Source organism: Ambystoma mexicanum, chromosome 9 (assembly GCF_040938575.1).
Source record: "Ambystoma mexicanum isolate Mex_15411 chromosome 9, UKY_AmexF1_1, whole genome shotgun sequence".
In the NCBI taxonomy this organism is placed as follows: domain Eukaryota; kingdom Metazoa; phylum Chordata; class Amphibia; order Caudata; family Ambystomatidae; genus Ambystoma; species Ambystoma mexicanum.
Genome location: NC_090931.1, coordinates 327,769,189 through 327,789,418, shown reverse-complemented (window position 1 = coordinate 327,789,418; position 20,230 = coordinate 327,769,189). Strand labels below are relative to the sequence as shown.

At 46.1% G+C, this 20,230-nt stretch overlaps 2 protein-coding genes across 4 annotated transcripts in view; one reads left to right on the top strand and one right to left on the bottom strand.

Annotated features, from left to right (window-relative positions):
- The window catches only part of RFC2 (replication factor C subunit 2), a 183,827-nt gene extending 180,678 nt beyond the window's left edge, over positions 1-3,149 (top strand). Inside the window, exons 10-11 of the mRNA XM_069614736.1 lie at positions 1,981-2,094; positions 2,825-3,149. Of these exons, the coding sequence (XP_069470837.1) occupies positions 1,981-2,094; positions 2,825-2,932 (222 nt within the window). The 3' untranslated portion in view covers positions 2,933-3,149. The remainder of the gene's footprint in view (positions 1-1,980; positions 2,095-2,824) is intronic.
- A 2,661-nt stretch (positions 3,150-5,810) lies between these two features.
- The window catches only part of LAT2 (linker for activation of T cells family member 2), a 320,642-nt gene continuing 306,222 nt past the window's right edge, over positions 5,811-20,230 (bottom strand). For all 3 annotated transcript variants that reach the window (XM_069614739.1, XM_069614737.1, XM_069614738.1), the window contains one exon: positions 5,811-5,960. The gene's annotated coding sequence lies outside the window, so the exon portion shown is untranslated. The remainder of the gene's footprint in view (positions 5,961-20,230) is intronic.

Here is a 20,230-nt window from a genome sequence, read left to right as displayed (position 1 = left end):
TCAACTAACATTGGCTGTCCTGGCCCCCTGAGAGACTCTTCTTACCTCTGACTCTGTGCCTTTACCTTCCCCCAGGAAAGGGTTACATTTACTTGACATTGGAAGGTTTAAAAAGTACTTACCTGTTTGTTAGCCTTTGTTTTATTCCCCAATCTAACCTTTGCATACAACTCAGTATTGCTCTAAATGTACCAGTGATACATGTCCGCAGCGTCCTAGCTATTTGTCACCTGAGGGTGTAGGAAGTGTCTGTGTGCCATCACCAATGGGTATCTGATTTAGAGAAACAAAGTGTGTTTGAAGTATTATAATTGTTACATGTTTTGCTCCCTTCTGAAGAAGGCTTATATAACTGGCTGTTAAATTAATAATAATGTAATCAAGAAACCTTGCATGTAAGTGTTTATTTAAATAACTGTCACTGTGAAACTGTTACAACCCTACTGCTCACATTGACCCCTCTTGATAAGCCTTACCAACCTGTGTAGTACAGGCTTATACCAAAGGTTGGGTTCCTATTGCCAGGAGGTCAAGTGTGCTGTAGTCTTCCAAAGGATACTGCACACGATCTTGCTGAACACCAGGCAAGACAGCCAGACCGCCAGTGGGAGTTGGTTCCGTTCAGGCCCTTTGGCCGACAACATGGGAGTGAGAAATTCCTCCCCTACGTCCTGCCTGCCCAGACACACTGCAGCCTAGGTGGGGACACACAAGGGTTTCCGTCAAAGACAAAACATTTACACAGGCCACCCCCTCCCAGGATGGTAGAAAGGCTGACAAAGAACAACCACACTAATAATGGCGAAAAAAGAAAGAAGCCACCAATTTAGTACTTGTGTGACCCTAATGTGCATAACCAGGGCTATGGACATAGCCTGCAGTAGAAAATTCAATTCACACAATAGTTGGTAGAACATGTGCACTGCCACCAGCCATAAGTAAGGGGTTGTCTATGACAAAAGTCACAGGAGCAGAGAGTAGGGAGATACAAAGCATTCCTTTGGCACTCCACAGAAGGTGGGTGGTGTGTGCCAATCTCTCCACTCTAACGTTTTAGGAGAGATGCAAGTCTGTTACTCTGATAGAATCTCAAACGATAGCCCAAAGGTTTCTCAGCAACACTGCCCATAAGGAGCTGTGTGCTGCAAAAGTAAAATACAGATGCCTTATGAGATTTGGAGGAAAGTAGACCCCATAGGACAGTAAAACACAAAACTGAGGTCCTAAAGACAGAGCCCATACGAATGAATTAGTGGAAAAAGGCTCCACTCATTCAGGATTAATGGGAGGGGGTGGGGTTCGCTATAGGAGAAGGGATGAGGCATACAAATGTGTATAATATTTCATAGTCATACCTGCCACATTGGTTGCCTTCAGTAGCGTAATTCACATGCTTCAGAAGTTCAAACCTCCAGTTTTGTTTACGCACCATCTTGTAAATGATGTATTGCTCTAATTAATTACATCCACACTTTAAACCTTAACAGTTAGAGTAAACCCTACATTTCAGGATCTGACCGTGCCGATTACCTGTTTGAGGGTTGCTGAACTTCAGTTTTTGAAGTTTTGAGCCAAGATCTTAAACCCAAAAGTTGAGTAAGCGCTATCCACTTTGTTTTAACGATGGGGAAAATCTAGGTAATTAGACTCCAATCTGAAAGTTTAGTGACTAAAGAGAAAATCGTGCAATATTTTGAGCAAAATGTTGCTGTTATAAGAAAATAAACCTGTTCAACACAACCAAAAGTGCACTTTTGTAAAAAAAAAAAAAAAGGGAAGTAGTGATTGCCTGCATCAACATACTTTCTATTAAATATCAATACTCTGGTCCCTCCTGCCAACAATCAGTCAAGAGTCATGCGGCAAAGATATTAAACTTGGCATTCTATCTGACCTTGGTGCATAAGAATGCATTTTCCTTAAGTGAATGCTGTTTTTTTTATCTTTGAATGTCTGACAATCATCATTCTGTTTGTGCAGATTGTTGCTCACCTCTGGAAGCTTGGCTACTCGCCCGAAGATATCATTGGCAATATCTTCAGAGTCTGCAAAACATTTCAAATGCCAGAGTACCTCAAACTGGAGTTCATCAAGGTTTGTTCCATTGGGTGTTTTCAATAACTGGTCTTTTAACTGGAAGTGTGTATGTTTTGGCGCTTCCAGTTTTGGTAAAGAAAGGAAAGTACAAGTAGATCAGGGTATGTGTCAGTGAAGCTGCTTTATCTGATCTCATGACTTATGAACCCAAACGCTATGCCCCAAGATGATGGGGCAACACTTTTTGTCTTATACAAACATATCATTTTAGACTTCTCTGAGGCTAAAAGTTTTATATAGTATATATGCATTGTACAATGTGTGCTCACATCTTGTAACCTGCTTAACCAGTTTCCCCCAAAACGTATTTGCAAGAAAGGATCCAATTTGTAGAAATTATGTGCAACCCAAAGATTGTGGAATATGGGCATGTCTCCCTAATGTTCATAGGGATTTGAACGCCAGAGTTGCAGTTTGGAATCATGGAATCTCCGTTTAAATTCTAACAGGAATGGATTATTCCAAGGCCATGCGTTATTGTATGACTTACATTTCACCAAAGCCAATACCTCGTTAATGATTTACTTTTCCCTATCCTACTGGACTGCAGCTTCACCTCCAAAGCAAGATACCAAACATGCACAGTAGAGAACATAGATATAACTTCACTGTGTCTGATCAAAGCGCTCCCTTAAATAGTGCAATAAATGGTTCTCTTCCATTCGAAATGTCTGGCCGGTTGCTGCTGCTGTTATCTTATTTTGTTCTTTTGCTTCATTTCTTCCAGGAAATTGGTTATACGCACATGAAAATAGCCGAAGGGGTGAATTCGCTTTTGCAAATGGCTGGACTTCTTGCTAGACTATGTCAGAAAACTGTTCCTACAGCGAGTTAAAAGTAAACCATTTTTAGCAATAGATGCCCCACCAAATTGCCCTGATAAATTCCCCAGACTAGGAGTGGTCATGAAATGCCTAACGGAATCTGCTGCACTTAAAACGTACTCCTAGGAACACAAAAATACAAACACCTGGTCTATCTGTTTTGTACATTATTTTTTTTATTGGTGGCCATATTAGCTTTTGAATATTTAATAAAAATATTAAAACTCATTGAAGTTGTTTTTTCTTCTGTAAGGCAATGCTTCTCACTAATGAGACCCAAGAAAATTACGCTTTCTTCTTTGAGGCTCATTGGATTTGTTTTTGTTCCTGAAAATCAAATGTAAAACAGATTAATGTTGGACTCTTGACTACAATAAGCTGCTATGTGAAGAAAGAAGAGATGAACACAGGCTACCCCGTCCTTCCACACGTGAATAGGAGGATAAAAACAGACGGATGCAGACCAGCTCTGTTTCAGAAGATATTCACAAAAAAGGACTTCGTAACGAGACTATAGTGATATGTTAATTCACTTGTCCTGCCATTAGATTGAGTGCCAGCCGGAAATAACCCTCTTACGAGTGGCACAGCACCGGAGGCATCAACTAGAAAGTAACAAATCGCTGAATACACAAACCTTTATGATGTCTTTTATAAGCGAGTGGCCCAAGACACGCAGAAGCAATGGAAGTGTTTATCTGGAGTCATTCTCCATAACCGGGGAACTATATATTTACACCGCCTTGAGCTGGGTGTCCCGAGGAAGGCTTGGAGGGACGCATTATACCTTGAACTGAAACCAGCCAGAAACACAATGTGTCGACATTATAGTGGAACGTTTGTCACACTGTTACTAACCCCACTTAGACACAGGGCATATGTACAATGACCCTCATGCCCATGAAATGGTTTTTTTTTTGTATATTTTTGATACTCCAATTTCTTCTTTGAATACATTATTTTAAGTTTCTGGACCATGAGTACTGTTTAGTCTATTTCAGTACTTATTGAAGCTTTAATCCACCTACTCACATGTGGAAAGGTGCGGTAGCCTGTGTTCATCTCTTCTTTGTTCACATAGTCTGTTCCCTCACGAGACAGGCCCCCCCCCCGGTAACAGAGGGAATTACCCAGATTATACAAGACACAATAAGCTGCTGCCTTGGCACCACCTTTTGGCCAACTGGTTTGCACCCAGCTTTATGGGGCTCTTTCACTGTGAAGAACCCAACCTCCTGCAGAGTTAATGCATGATTCTGAAACCCAATTCATGGAACTAGTGCAACAGCGGCTGAGGTGGTGGGTGATTTAGTTTCAGTTTGAGGCTTGCAGGGAGACAAATGGTCAGACTTCAGGGAGAAACAAGCGATTCAGGCTCCTATCCAATCACCTGGCTAGCAAAAGACACAGCTGGCCACTGAGCATAGCACCTGAGCAAGTAGTGAGATTTAAGATGGAGCTCAGCTTTCTAACGTAAGTACTAAAGAAGCTGAAATATATTACAAGGCTCTTTATGTCTCCGAATCAAACGTTCTTAACTCCCATTACACATAGCACCGAATGGAGTCTCCAAATTACCCCCTTTCCTCATCTGGCAATTCTCGGATCCTGGGGGGCTGGGAGGGACTTGGAGGGCGGGGACTGTGAAGGAGGGTGCCGGACAGACCTACTGGGTGGAACACTGAAGCACAGGCTGGTTGGGACGCAATATGAAGAGTGAAATGAGACAATCCTGAAAATGCCAGAGTTGGTAAATTGGGAGGACAAAGGCTTTAAGGCATTTTTGTGCGCTTCAATGGACTTCTGTTTTGTGATGTTGTGATCATGCCTGTTTAATTCCATGTTATGATCTGCTTTGTGGTTTTAGGTTTTGTCTGCTGAAGCAGCGCTCGGAGTACTCACTGCACCAACCCGCTCAAATTGTGTATTCACACAATGCACATCCCAAATGCACTTGCCAAATCGACAACCTTCCCAACAGACAGCCGTATACTAAACCCCTGAAAGCAACTTGCATAGCACGCCCCAGACCAAAGCATCCTGCAACATGGGCACACAAGGCTTCCCTTCAGATACAAATACCTCTGCTTTCGACACAGAACACAAACCTAGGAATTGACCTGCACGTAGAACTCTGGATATGCCCAGTCTGTCTGTTCCAACAGAGCAGCAAGGCCATCTTTGCTTGTTTCCCCTCCTTTCTGCTAACCTCAAAACGCCCTCTTCTTGCCTGCCAGAGAGCCTGGAGACGAAACCATTGTCAGCTGAGCATGTTCTTAATCCCATCACATAACTATTGAAGTGTGCCAAGTGGTGCTTCATTCGCACTTTCTGAAATGGGTGTATTCTGGAATGTCTCGTAGCATCCCGCTACTGCAGCAGCATAGAATCCATTTCCAGATTTAAGGACTGCATGGATTGAGCTGAAAAGCAGGTCCTACTAAGTGTTGGGAATATTGTGTATTCCGAAAAAAAAACTTAAGTTCCATTCAGAAGCAAGTGAAAGAAATTTGGAACAAAGCCCTGTCCCCTTACAGAGCTGACCAGTAGCCTTCATGAAAAAGCTCTTAGAAGGACCCAGCGTTAACTCTTTTGATTTGCTCCATTCCAAACATTAAGAAGCTAGATTATTTAATAAGACCAAACTCTTCAGAGTAGGCCATGAAAAAGGGATTAAAAATGACATTCTCGTATGTAAATGGGTTGTAGTTGAGGATACACCATAGGCGTGAAAGTGTCTGGTCCACGAACTGAAGCAAAGTAGCCCCAAGTCTTGTGCAATCATGAGAAAAAAATGTTTTCTCGTGTTTTGAACACATTCGAGAAGCATTCCGTTCATTTTGAAATGACAAGGTGTAAATAGGCATTTGACAAACTATGCCTGGTAAATAATTTATCACAATCTGTTATTTTTTTATTTAAATTTAGCAGGTTTTAATATATTACATGTGGCAAGTTCAAGAATAGCATGCATGTGAAAAGGAATGTATCCGACTTCTTGCAAGGGACAGCAGGCCGGTCTGATTCACTGTGGTAGTCCTGTTGAAAGAATTAGAACTGTTAGTGGACTGTGACTCAACGACAGAAGATTAAATGTCAATAAATGTATTCAGTGACCTTTGTTTGCAAACTCATTTGAGTTTAAGGATTCAAAGTAAAATGGTAGGACATTCCTACATTTCATCTACTGTCCTACAGTCTGTATGTTTATGTTAAGGGTGACAATACTCCTGTGCGAGTGTGTAAATTCCTACAGTTCTAAACAGGTGTACACTGCTGGGAAATTGGCAGAGTAGGCCATGTGCAGTCTTCTTGCTCAGCCTCACAGCAACTGGTGGGCATTCTAAAAAGACCGAAGCTAGGCTCTATTGTAGTAAGATTCTACAACATAGAGAGCACGGGTTCCATGTGAAGAGGCATCGTCAAGTACTGGCAAAAGCTCCTTACTTCGCCAACATTTAAACCTTACAGATATCAAATTATATTGGGCTTTTCTATGCCACAGACCAAGCTAGAAGCATGGTTCCAGGTATCAAATCCATGCTGCTCAGTGTTATCTGGCTTCCAAGATGAGCACGTTGCCCATGAGCTATAATCACTGACAAAATTCCAACCGCTCATAATGACTTACCAAATATTTGGGGAAACATAAAAGCAACTTTCTATGTTCAAAGGTGCATCGGTGATATGGCTGCATTCATAGCAACTACTGGAGCACATGAACTGTTATTTTCAAGCACGCTGTCGTTAAATGTGTTGCACAAGTATCTGGTGAAGGGAAAGTGATGCTTGACTCACAATGGTAATGTGACGAGCAGCCAAGCTTCGCTCTTAAAGGAATAGTTCAATCAAAAATTGTATTGGCTCAAAAGATGGGCCATGATCAAAAATATATATAACAAATATTCATTAAGAAAGTTCTGATGTAAACTTTTGAGCAAATGAGGCTCAGTCACATATTTCAAGCACTAGGAGGCATCCATTTTGTTAAATGGATGAGCCTCCTGTGCTTGTGTACATCTCTGCCCTTGCGGCGCTTATGAATCAAAAGCCAGACAGCTGTTATAAACAAAAGCTACCAGCAGGAGGCTTTTGCTTCATTATTGCCAGAGAGAAGAGATTAACACAAGCTGCTGCTGGTAAGTGCTTTAAATGTTGTTCTTTTTTCAAAGCACTGCAAAATAAATGCTGCAATTTTCTTTCTAACTTGGAAAGAAAACCGCAGCATTTATAAATACAACAACGTTGTATTTCTGTTTGCTGCGCCTTCAGCTTTGAGTCGTCTCGACTCCCCCGAACCGGGGGAGCCCAGGAGACTCAAAGCACAAGCCACAGCAAGGAGACTCAAAGCTGAAGCCACAGCAAACAGAAATACAACGTTGTTGTATTTATAAATGCTGCGGTTTTCTTTCTACGTTTCCCGGGCTCCGGAGCCTGGGAAACGTAGAAAGAAAACCGCAGCATTTACATATCCAACGTTGTGTTTCTGACTGCGGCGGCTTTAGCTTTGTCTCCTGGGCTCCCCCGACCCGGGGGGAGACTCGTAGCGAAAGCCGCCGCAGTCAGAAATACACATGGAAGTCATTTCACCAAAATGCCAGGGGCAGCGGAAGTGACATCACACGACCCTTGGCCCCCTGATGACATCACAGGAAGTGATGTCATTTGACCCAGCCCCGAAGTGATATCGCGGGTAGCAATGGAACACGACATTTCACCCGTTGACAAAACAGGAAGTGGCATCACATAGTATTGTATACTACGAAAAATATAGTTATATCACTGTGATGTACATTTCATACAAGAATGGATCGACATATGTAACATTAAGATCAGTGTGTGTAGGCCCATATTACCAAATTACTGTGTATGCAAGCAGACGTCCATGACCAAATGATAATGTGTTATTATATAGCACTTACGCTTAAGCACTTTATGTAGACAAAATATGCACCCAATATCACCCAACCTGTGTTGGTGCTCGAAGGATGAAAGGCTGAGTGAGGCATTTAAGAACAGACTAAATCAGTGACTCACCCCCTGAAGTGTGCCCGAAATAAACATTTAATGAGCCGCGCAATTATTGTATAGAATTCCAGAAAGACACATTATTTGGTATTCCTATTCTTATTTAGGGTCAGTGATGAAAGTTAGACTTGTGGCACTCCTGCTCTTATTTTTCTTTTTTTTAAAAAAAAATGTTTTTAAGGGGCCTGAACAAGAACGCAAGCCACCCCAGAAGTAAAGGGCCACAGGCCAGGAGCTTGCATTATAAAATATATACATTTCTGATGTTTGTTAATCTGCTTAGAATCACATGCTGTGCATAGGTCCGACATCCAGTGGTCACTGCGGAGTATTGCATTTTGTTTTTCGTAGTCGAAAAGGGGACGTCGACAAGGCGTGTCTGTAACACTATCCCTATAGTGACGTGCGTTGTACCCACAATCCCTCACGCGTCGAGGTCCCTCAGATTGTTTTTTTCCGCCCAGTTTCTGGTCGCCTTTCGCGGAGCTCCTAGAGAGACATTGCTATACTTACCACGGACCTCGGTCCTTTTGTCATAACTTAATATACTGGTAACGATCCCTCCCCCTCGACGTTAGCTGTGAAGCTGTTTCTCCGCCGAACTATTTTCGACGGAGAGGAAGAGCGGAGGAGATCCTTCGGCGCTGCCGAACACGTGGCCTGGCCTCGACGGCCAACTTACAGTAGGGAGAGTGGGGGTTAGAACTTTGTCTCTTCTCTTTGAGAATGTCTTTCTTTCTCCCTTTTCTTTCCCTTGGGGTTGTTATCGCCAGCTATTATTGCCTCAGCTATGGAGAGGACACCATTTAAGTTTTGCCCACGCTGCAGGGGCAAATATACTTGGAAAGATAAGCACAAGCTCTGTAATCGTTGCTTACCCCTCGATCACATAGAGAACAGCTGCGCAGCCTGCAAGCTCTTAAAACCCAGGACTCTTAAAGAACGTAGGGTTAAGAGGTGGGCAGACTACGCGATGTCGAAGTCAGTTTCCTCACCCGCTGCCGCTGTTACTGAAAGTGACGAGGAGTGCGATAACTCGACGTCCGTTACGGAAGTCATGAACCCCCAGAAGGAGCGCTCACGCTCCTCGTCGTCCGTCCCCGGCCCCGACGGGCTCGGCTCACGCCCTGCTTATGGGGATGAACACCCCGGCGACAAGGACGCACACAAACCCCATAAGGCTAAACACACTACCCACGGCTCTTCTTCGTCGAGAACGAAGGATCCATCAGCGCCGAAGGGGACGCAGGGCACTCCGGCGTCTACCGCAGACCGTAAAGGTCACAAGCCCCACCCGCAAACGCAGCCGCGACCAGCGATTGGGCTTCCATCTAACACGGGCGCTACCCCAAAAACATCCGACGCAACGCTCCATAGAGCGACCGTCGAGGTACAACGCGCAACGCACACAACGTCGACACCAAAGCCCTCGACGGACAAAATCGTGGCCGAGAGCCTAGCGAGAATTGTCGCCGAAGACGAACGTACGCGGACGACGAAACAAACGTCGAATACCGCGTCGAAAAAACACAAAAGTAGCCAGGAACTGCCCCTTTCTCCAAAGGACGCTTCCGAACTACCTGAAGGCTTTTCAGAAGGAGACGGGAACCTCTCGTCGACGCTGTGGGAGCGTTCGAAACGATTCGAAGGCGAAAACACTAATTTTCCCCCTCTAGACTATTCAGGGGTACCCCATGAGACCCTTGAAAGACTCCATTCTTGCATGGAGAAAATGGAAAGGTTTCTAGGAAACCAAGACCCACCCACTCACAAAAGACAAAGAGAATGGCCACAGGATGACCCTAGAGTCAAGATTCCTAGGCTGGTTGACCTCACTGAGGAGGAGCAATACCTCCAAGAAGATGAGGAGTGTTTGGGTGGAGAAGAAGAGGTAGAACTTGAGGAAGAGGGCTTCGAAGAAGATCCTTACACCACTCCTACAGGGTTTGAAGAGGATACAGCTACCTCGCAGCCCTGGCATTCACCGTCAGTGCAGCCTTGGCAATCCCCATCAGTACATTCAGACCCTGATGCCTTTCTCCCTTCTCCTCTCAAGGATTCACACGGGAACTCCTCTCCCATAGATGACCAACCTTCCCTCAATGCACTATTGCGCAAGGCAGCAGCGCATTTTGAGATTGATACAGGGGAAACTCTTCCAGACATCGACTTTGTAGAAAAAGTCATCAAAGAAAAAGCCCCTGTTAGCCAATCTATTCCTCTCCTGGCTTCTATTAAAAGAAGAATTTCTCCTTCCCTTACTAACCCAGCTCTAGTAAGAGGGGTCAACCCTAGAATAGAAAAGCTCTTCAGCCCTTCATCCTCTGACCCTTTATACATCAGAGGACACTCTATTCCAGACTCCCTTGTGGTTACCAACACAAGAAAAAGAGCAGGGGTGCCACTATCCACTAGTGAAGCACCTCCAGACAAAGAAGGCAAAAAACTCTACGCACTGGGGAAGAGAATCACGACCTCCGCCGCCTTCTCCACTAGAATTGCTAATAACAACTCACTTTTAGCTAGCTACGCAGATGCACAGTGGAACAAGCTGCGCAGCGAAGCAGAGGAAGCACCTGAACCTCTGCGTTCTCGCCTGCTAGCTATAATATCAGAGGGCACACTGGTAAACCAGGGCATCGTTAAAAACTCCCTAGATGCCGCTGAGACGGCTGGCCGCTCCCTAGTTCAGGGAATACTTCTCAAGCGCCACGTTTGGCTACGCAATTCAGGTTTTAAGCCCGAAACCCAAGCCTCCCTCATAAATAAACCCATTGAACAGACGCATCTGTTTGGGAAAGCAGTAGATGAGGCCCTAGAACATGCTAAAAAAGAGTTTGATACCATCAAAACTCTTGATCAAATTTCTAGGCCCCCTAACAGGCGAGGCTATGGTAATAAACGCTCCTTTCGTGGCCAAAGACAGCAGCAGAACCAACAACAACAATATTACTCTGGCTCCAACTGGCCCACCAACCAGGGTAACACCCAGTTCAGTCAAAGAGGCCAACGCCGTGGCAAAGGAAGAGGTCGTGGCTCCAGCCCCAGAGGTTCCACGCCCAATACCAGCAAATGACCCGAAAATTCGGGTCCCCTCCCATGCATCACCGGTCGGGGGCCGGCTAACATCGTTCCTTTCAGCATGGGAGGGAATCACGTCAGACCGTTGGGTATTATCCACCATAGCCCACGGATACTGCATCGAGTTCAACGGTTCCCCGAAGTACAAACCCCCACGGAACCGGCGCATGACACCGCAACACCTCTCCATTCTTCTTCAAGAAGTGGAAGAACTACTGAAGAAAGAAGCTATAGAGCCCGTCCCCCTATCACAGGTAACAGAAGGTATTTATTCAGTGTACTTCCTTGTACCCAAAAAGGACTTAACCATGCGCCCTGTATTAGATCTGCGCCCAGCGAACATATTTGTCAAACCCCAAAAGTTTCGTATGGTGACCTTACAGGAGGTAATCCCACTGTTATCACAAGGGGATTACATGACAACACTGGACATGAAAGATGCATACTTTCATATTTTAATGTTGCCATCGCACAGAAAATACCTCAGGTTCAAAATAGAGGACAAACACTACCAGTTCAGAGTACTACCCTTCGGGATAGCATCTGCACCAAGGGTATTCACGAAAGTACTGGCAGTGGCAGCGGCCCACCTGCGCAGATTATCCATCCCGGTATACCCTTACCTCGACGACTGGCTCATAACAGGGGATTCTTACGAAACATGCTTCTCCAATACCCAAAAGACCGTAGACCTTTTGTCCCAACTGGGCTTCTCCATCAACGAAAAGAAGTCCAGCTTAGACCCCAGCCAAACCAAACAATTCCTAGGGGCTCTAATTCGAACAAGGGACGGCCTCGTATTCCCCTCCAACGAGAGGGTCCAAAACATGCTGTTTCAAATTCCCCATTATGTAGCAGGCCGAGAGGTGACGGTACGCAAAGCAATGCGCTTGCTAGGGATGATGGCGTCATGTATTTATTTGGTACCTCACGCGCGCCTGCGCATGCGCCCAATGCAAGAGTGGCTCTACAGCCAGTGGTGTCAGGCCAGCGGACAATGGGACGATCTAGTGGTGGTCTCGCAGGCCTTGGTTCTCTCGCTACGGTGGTGGACAAAAGAAAACCTGTTATTAGGGAAAACTTTTGCCACACCCGCAGTGGAAGCCACTCTAACCACAGACGCATCCCTTACAAGATGGGGGGCTCACCTATCCCATCAAACGGCACACGGAGTGTGGACTCCGAGTTTAGCATCCAAGCATATAAACCTGCTGGAACTACTAGCGGTGTTCAAAGCACTGAAAGCCTTTCAGGAACACTTACAAGGAAAGACAGTGATGGTCCTCACAGACAGCACCACAGCCATGTACTACCTCAACAAGCAAGGGGGCACTCACTCTCCAGGACTGTCCAAGCTGTCCCAGAATATATGGAAGTGGGCTCTCAAACACAACATGTTCCTACTAGCACAACATGTACCAGGGGAACTCAATCTGCTAGCAGACAAACTCAGCAGAGACTTCCCCCTGCCCGAAGAGTACGAATGGCAATTGCACGAAGACATCGTCTTAGACATCTTCACGCAATGGGGATTCCCGGAAATAGACCTGTTCGCAACCCTGGAGAACTCACAATGCCAAAGTTACGCCTCCAGGTACCCCCAGAACCAGTCCAAGGGGAACGGTCTGTTGATTCAATGGTCAGGGAAATTTGTTTACGCCTTTCCCCCGACTCCCCTTCTCAACAAAGTGGTGCACAAGATGCACCAGGAGCAGGTTACCATGATACTAGTGGCCCCAATGTGGGCACGGCAACCTTGGTTCGCTCACTTGATGGAGATGTCCCTATCTCCCCCAGTGAAACTTCCCTGCCCGTACAACATGCTGTCACAAGACAAGGGCAGGACACTGCATCCATGCCCTCAGACCATGAACTTAGCAGCCTGGCTCCTGAGATCATAGAATTTGGACATTTACAACTCCCACAGAGATGTATGGACATCCTCAGGGAAGCCAGAAAACCTAATACTCGACACTGCTATTCTAGCAAATGGAAAAGATTCGTTATCTGGTGTAGAGGTACTAGCATCAACCCAGTTGACTGCTCTCCTACTGACATTATTCTATACTTGACCCATTTACTGGATTCAGGTTTAGTATTCAATTCCATTAAAGTCCACCTAGCGGCACTTTCTGCATACACCACTTCCCAACTTAAAGTGTCGTGGTGGAAGATACCAGTTATCAAAGCCTTCATGGAGGGGGTAAAAAGGATACACCCTCCGATAGCTAACCCAGCTCCCGGATGGGACTTAAATGTGGTACTTTCCAGACTCATGGGCCCTCCCTTCGAACCCATGCACAAGGCAACTCTTAAAGATATCACCCTTAAGACTGCTTTCCTAATAGCTATCACCTCCATTAGGAGAGTAAGTGAACTACAGGCTCTTTCTGTACTAGACCCCTTTGTAACAGTTCACAAAAATAAAGTGGTTCTACGCACACACCCAAGGTTTGCACCTAAATTCATCTCGAAATTTCATGTAAACCAAACTATAGAACTACCAACGTTCTTTCAAAACCCTTCCAGCTCGGGAGAGAAAAGTCTGCATACACTAGATGTACGCAGAGCTGTCATGTTCTACATGGAAAGAACCAGACCACTGAGAAAGACTAATCAGTTCTTTGTCTCGGTGGCAGCAGGAAGAGAAGGAGATGCGGTCTCAAAATCCACTATATCTAGATGGATTGTTCAATGCATCACTCTCTGTTACACTCTTGCTAAGAGAGAACTACCCTTCAAGCCAAGAGCACATTCCACTCGAGGCACTGGGGCTTCCATAGCATTCATTGCAAATGTTCCCCTTGAGTCCATCTGCAAAGCGGCTACCTGGAGTTCTGTGCACACCTTTACAAAACACTACTGTCTAGATGCACACTCTAGATCTGACTCCCAGGTGGGACAGGCAGTATTAAGACATCTTTTCTCTACTGTTCCTTCTCATAACCCACCGCCAACTCCGGGTACTGCTCGCTAGTCTATGCACAGCATGTGATTCTAAGCAGATTAACAAACATCAGAAGACAATGCATTACTTACCGTAAAAGCATTTCTGATGGTTGTATCTGCTTAGATTCACATGCGCCCACCCTTCCTCCCCGCTCGGATGGAAGGAACATAGACTTCCTTTATATCTCTCTTTTCTGTACTCACTCACGTCTATAAGGCTCCCTCAGGGCAGAAAAATACAAACAGAGGGACCTCGACGCGTGAGGGATTGTGGGTACAACGCACGTCACTATAGGGATAGTGTTACAGACACGCCTTGTCGACGTCCCCTTTTCGACTACGAAAAACAAAATGCAATACTCCGCAGTGACCACTGGATGTCGGACCTATGCACAGCATGTGAATCTAAGCAGATACAACCATCAGAAATGCTTTTACGGTAAGTAATGCATTGTCATCTATTTAGGTCGCAAGGGAGACCTCAGAGGTCGCAGTTGTGACCTCTGGCTACCCCTAAATGACGTCCCTGGAATTTATAATTGCTGTGCCTTTGCTTTTTGCCTTTCTTTTTACGTTTTCTGTGCTTCCCTGGGTTTGGGGAGCACCGAAAACGTAAAATAAAAGTGAAGGCAGCCTCCTCCATGTACAGCTGTGCTCTGGTTGCAGTAAGCGAAAGCTCCCAGTAAGGGGCTTTTGTTTGGTTAGTGCCACCAGGATGAGCTGAGGAGGCTGCCTGAAATGACAAAATGGATGCTCCCATGTAAACGCTTTGAGCCTCGTTTGCTCAAAACTTTACATAGGAACTTTAAAAAAAAAAATGTTTAATGTATGTTTTTGATTATTGCCCATCTTTTGGGACAATAACATTTTTAAGTGAACTATTCCTTTAAGAGGGGAGGCTGTTGAGATGGATTTCCAAAATCAGTCTGGGGGGGGTGGGGTCTAGAGGCCACCCTATGATGGTGATTAGGGAAGACCGAGTTTTGGCAAACCTAATCAAGTTAAGGTAGCAGAGCGGCAAGGCTTAGTCTCAGGAAAGGTGTGAGTGGTCTAGTACTATGAGTTCACACGGAACACAAATAATTTCAGTTACACAGGTAAGTATAAAAATACACAATAGTTTATTGGGCCATAAAATACACACCAATCGAGTATAATCTCTAGTCCAATGTTTTCACTCCACCACTATAAAACCGATATTAGGAGAAAAAGAATAGCATTACGTTCAATGACCAGTGTGACAAAGGTAAATACTAGGATGCATTGGAAACGACACTTCAGGATTATTTGTTGCAACTGCTGGTTGGGGCGAGTACATCCCTTGTTTGCTTTGCACGTTCCTGCATTTGGGCATATTTGAATGTAATCGTGTGCTCTTCGGCCCTCAGATACCCTTCCCAAACCCTCCTGCTTCCTGGTTTGACTGCCTCCAGCCTACCATCCCTCCCACTGCTTTCCTGATTGGGCCTGTAGACCCACAGACTTGCCATTGAGGGACTAAACCCCTCGCTGCAGCACACACACCAAGGTTTTCTGCAGCTGCTAATTTGGGGGAGTACATTCCCTGTTGGTGTTGCATGTTCCTGTATTTGGGCATATTTTAATTTAATTCTGTGCTCGGCTCCCCTTCCCCACACCCCTGCCTGAATGCTTCCTGGTTTGAGACTGCCTGCCATCCCACCCACTGTGCTTCTGATTGGACCTCCTATACCCCCCTTAAGACATCTACTAAGGGCAGCCTCTGCCCAGGGCCCACAACGCAAAGGGCAGCTTGTGAAGAAGCAGCTCCACTCCGTATTTGCCAGTGTTCACCTGGGAAGTCGGCCGCAGTACACCGGCAGCGACTGTCTTGAGCGGGAAGTACAGCCACTACTGTACTCAAGTAAAACCCTCCACTCTTACTACTTAATGTATGCCTATGCATTTAGAACAAATTATACTAGGTAGCCATATCTTGCATTTAGCCTAAATTTTACTAGGTAGCCACACCTTGCAACGAGTCTACATTTTATTAGGTAGCCATATCTATTACACATAGGAGCTCCTACTACTGCACAAAAGTTAAACTCTGGGAGTTTATTGCTGTGCCAAAGTCAAATCTGAGCGTTTCCTTTGCTGTTGCCAAAATTTAGACCTAGGCCTTTTCTCCTTAGCGCCACCAAAGTTTTAATCTAGGTGAATATATAATCAATGCCAAAGTTAAATCAGAGTGTGTACTCTGGTGTGCCAAAGTCATTTCAGTATTTTTCTTTGCTGTGGCCAAAGTAAGATCTGGGGCTTCTTCACCACGTTCTACTAACGCTAAATATGCATATATCTATTGCAGTGCTAGAGCTGAATCTAGATGGTTTCATCTGCTCCAACCTACTGAATCGGGCTTCCCTTACTGTGTCAGTTAAATCTAGGTGTGTTCCATTGCTGTACCAAAATGGACTCTAAACAGTTAAGACTACTGTGCCAAATTCACACGAGTGCTTCCATTGCTATACCAAAGTTTACACTAGGTCATTTTCATTGTTGTGTCAAAGTTAACCAGTGTGTCCCCCTAGTGCCCTGCCAAAGTTGATTCTAGCTTTCCATCCTCGCCATGCCACCCTTGGTTGTGTCACACTAATCTCCCCCAAAAATGTCAACCTTGGCTGTACCACACTCATCCCACCTTCCCCAAACCGAATCCCCCCACCCCCTCAGGAGCCCTCCTCCGACACCCCCTCTCATCCCCACACAAGCTAGACACTTCACCTCTCCAAAGGCATCTCAGGCAGCTCACTGGCACGCCACTCTGCAGAACCCCCTGAGTACTCACTAAGTCCCGCCTCCCAAAACTCACCCCACCTGTCCAATTACACCCCGACTGCTCCCACAGACCCCCCCCCTGTCCGTTCCCACCAGCACAGAAATAAGGCTGCTTGCTGGCATGCAACCTCCCCAAACTGACACCCCACCGTGCACCTTGTGCTATAAACCTGAACCCACCCATGGCAATGTTTAACTGCCACTCAGCTACCGCCTCCATGCCCTCCACCACCACCGTCACAGACCACTAACTCACTCTTCCTCTCTCTGTGCATGACGAGCCGCCCTGGCCATCGCAGCCCCGTCAGCAAACCCTCGCGCGCGCGCACACACACACACACCTGTGCCCCTCAAGCGCCCTGCAATTCGCACAGGTCATACTCCTCCCAGACTGCCATTGACACATTGCTATCCCATTTTCCTCCCCTGGGCACCCTATGCTCCGCCTGCCTACTCTCCCCAGCCTTGCCCCGCCCACTTCCAACCCTGTCCTAGCCCTTTTTACCTCCCCTCCAAAACACGCTTCCAAAATCAATATACCGCAAAACCTCCCTCCTTCTGAAATTCCCACCTTGCATCCGGACTCCCCTGATCCCCTACATGCCCATGCCGCTACCACTCCAGATGCCGACCATACAGCAGAACTCCCTCACCCTATCCTGTGTACTCGACGCCAGATCGGTCGCTAAAAATAAACACAGCTTCGACCTCCTAGCCCCTGAAAACCCTGACTTGACATTCATAACTGAAACCTGGTTCACCAATGATGACCCCGTTACCTCTCCCACAACTACTCCCTGCTCATACATAATGTGGCCAGCATAGCGGGGTCTAGCCATCCTCCACAAACTACACCTTTCAGTAATATCCACGAGAATCTACCATGCAACACTAAATGTTAATGTTAAAGGATATTTGGACCGTGCACTATCGCCACCAGAGTGGTCCCCTGGCACTCTGGCAGATCCGAAAGGGGGTGGAGTGAGTTAGTGGGTCCGAGCTAGAAAAGTGGAAGATAGCAGTGATGTGCTGTTGGCAGCTTCAGTTCGGTTAGCACAGTTCGTTGAACTTGGGTGTGCTTTTCGGTTGGTAGCAGTCGTGTACTGTTGTGTGAGGCTATGTGTGCTTCGTTTTGTTGTTGTGGTGTAGTGAAGTTTGTGCGGTTTGCTGTGCTTTAGCTGTGTGGTTGTTTGGTTAGAGTTTGAGAGGTGTATGCAGAAGGGTGAGATTGTTAGTGGGTTGCTTATTGGCCTCGCTATCTAGATGTGATACATGCTAAGTTCCAAAATCTTTCTCGATGCGGCACTCGCTAATCACAAATCCTGTTAAGATGTTATGCAAGCTAATATTCACAATGATATCTGTGGTACTGGCTAACGTTCACAACCCTGTCTAGAAGCAACGCACGCCAACATTCACAATCCTGTCTAGATGTGGCGCAAGCGAACATTCACAATCCTGTCTAGATGTGACACAAGCTAATAGCCACAATTATATCTAAATGTGGCACTGGCTAACATTCACAATCCTGTCTAGATGTGGCACTGGCTATCACTCACAATCCTGTCTAGATGTGACGCAAGCTAATATTCACAATTATAACTAAATGTGGAACTGGCTAACATTCACAATCCTGTCTAGATGTTAAGCTGGTTAGTATTAACAGCCAGGTGTGCTATTTTCTGAGGGTAGGTAGTGGCAGGGTTTCCGGAGTACTGTGCTTGCTCTACTCCCCACCCAGGCCACACCTACCTTGATGGTCGCTGCTGGTTGACGGCTGGCTCTGGCCTCCCCTACTGACACCTGCAGACATGATAGGGAGCCGCCCTTTGCCTTGGGGCCCTTAAACGCAGGTGCTGCACAGACGGAGGACTGCCCTTGGAGGGTGAGTTAAGAGCAGCGATGGGACCAATCAGGACACGGGAGGAGGCAGGGAAGTGAGTCGGGGAGAGGGCCGGTGCATCGAGGGAGTGAACGGGGGGGTCTAAAAAAAGAAAACAAATACTGGATGCAATCGGGCCCAGGAGGGCTCTCACTCGCTTGAAGCACCAGGAAAAAAAGTGGCGTGCAGGTAGGATTGTCGAGGCATAGGCCAGGTAGGCGCACTCCTAAGGAACCAATCGGGACATGTGGACAGGAGGAGGGAGGGAAACGGTGAAGTAAGTCTGAGACGGCAATGGGAGCGAACGGGGATGGAAGTCTCAAAATTAAAAACAAAAGAAATACTGGATGCAACCAGGAAACATAATTTACAACTCCGAAAATCCATGCCGCGGGAACTGCACAAAATCCTAGGGGAATTCAATTTGCCTAGTTGCCTAACCCCTCAACCCCTACCCCAAACTCAATAGCTCTCTGTGATTAACTTTTCTAACAGTGCGCTTGAAGGACATTGTACCATCACCACAAAACTAGCTGGAATCCTACCTTACACATCCGGCTCTCTGGAACCCAAACCTCTCCTTGCCCTCCCGACCAACTTTCTCCTCATTCACACCTTAATTTCTGCAACTGACTAGCACTTGGCCGACCCATAGGCTTGCGTGGAGATAATGGCCTACCTCAGCTAGTGGTCTATGAAAAGAAGTAGTGGAACTATGTTCCCTGTTGGCCTGCCCTGCTCCTCACAAACACCATTGCCACGACCCCTCCCATGCACAATAAAAACCCACAAACAAATGCACCTGCTGTTTATGGAAATGTGCAGTGCACTGAAGTGCAGGTTTCAACTGCTTAGTATACTTTTATTTTAAAACTACACCCCCCCCCCCACACCACTCCTGACCCTGGCTTCCTTCAAGCACCACTAACTGAATCACATCCCTTCATATATGAAATATCACAGGATTGATTAATCACTGCACCTGGCATGTACAGTAAAACTGGCAAAGTGCACTCAAAGTAGGTTGCGATAGAATCACAATCTGACAGATTTTGATGCACTGCAGTGGAAGTTGCCAGGGGAGGACGTGCACATGGCCATGCCCCACACCATTAGGGTATTAGCATAATTGACCTAAAAACATTTGATTTAATTTTTTTTTTTGGTCCAATTTAAATGGATCTATGGGGGTGGCTAAGGGTATAGATTAAGATGAGGGGAAGTGGGAGGGGGGTGTTGTGGGGGTCCCCTGTGCCCCACCACCACATTTCAGACTGAAAAAAGGGTCAACTAAATTTGATCAAATGTGATTAGGTCAACTGTTTTAGGTCAAATAGACCCAAACCTACCAGTTGGCCAGGTGGGGTCCCCCATGCAATACTCCAGGAGGGCAATCAACCTGCTCTGGAATCACTCTGGAAAGAAAAGGGCAGGGGAAGAATGGGCAGTGTGAAGGCATCATGAAGCAAGATACAGACAACAGAATCAAAGTTAAAATAAAATGGTTTAAATTACATGTCGGGATGGTAGAAGGCCTAACTTGCTCTATGCTAAGGTGGGATTTCCCTACCTA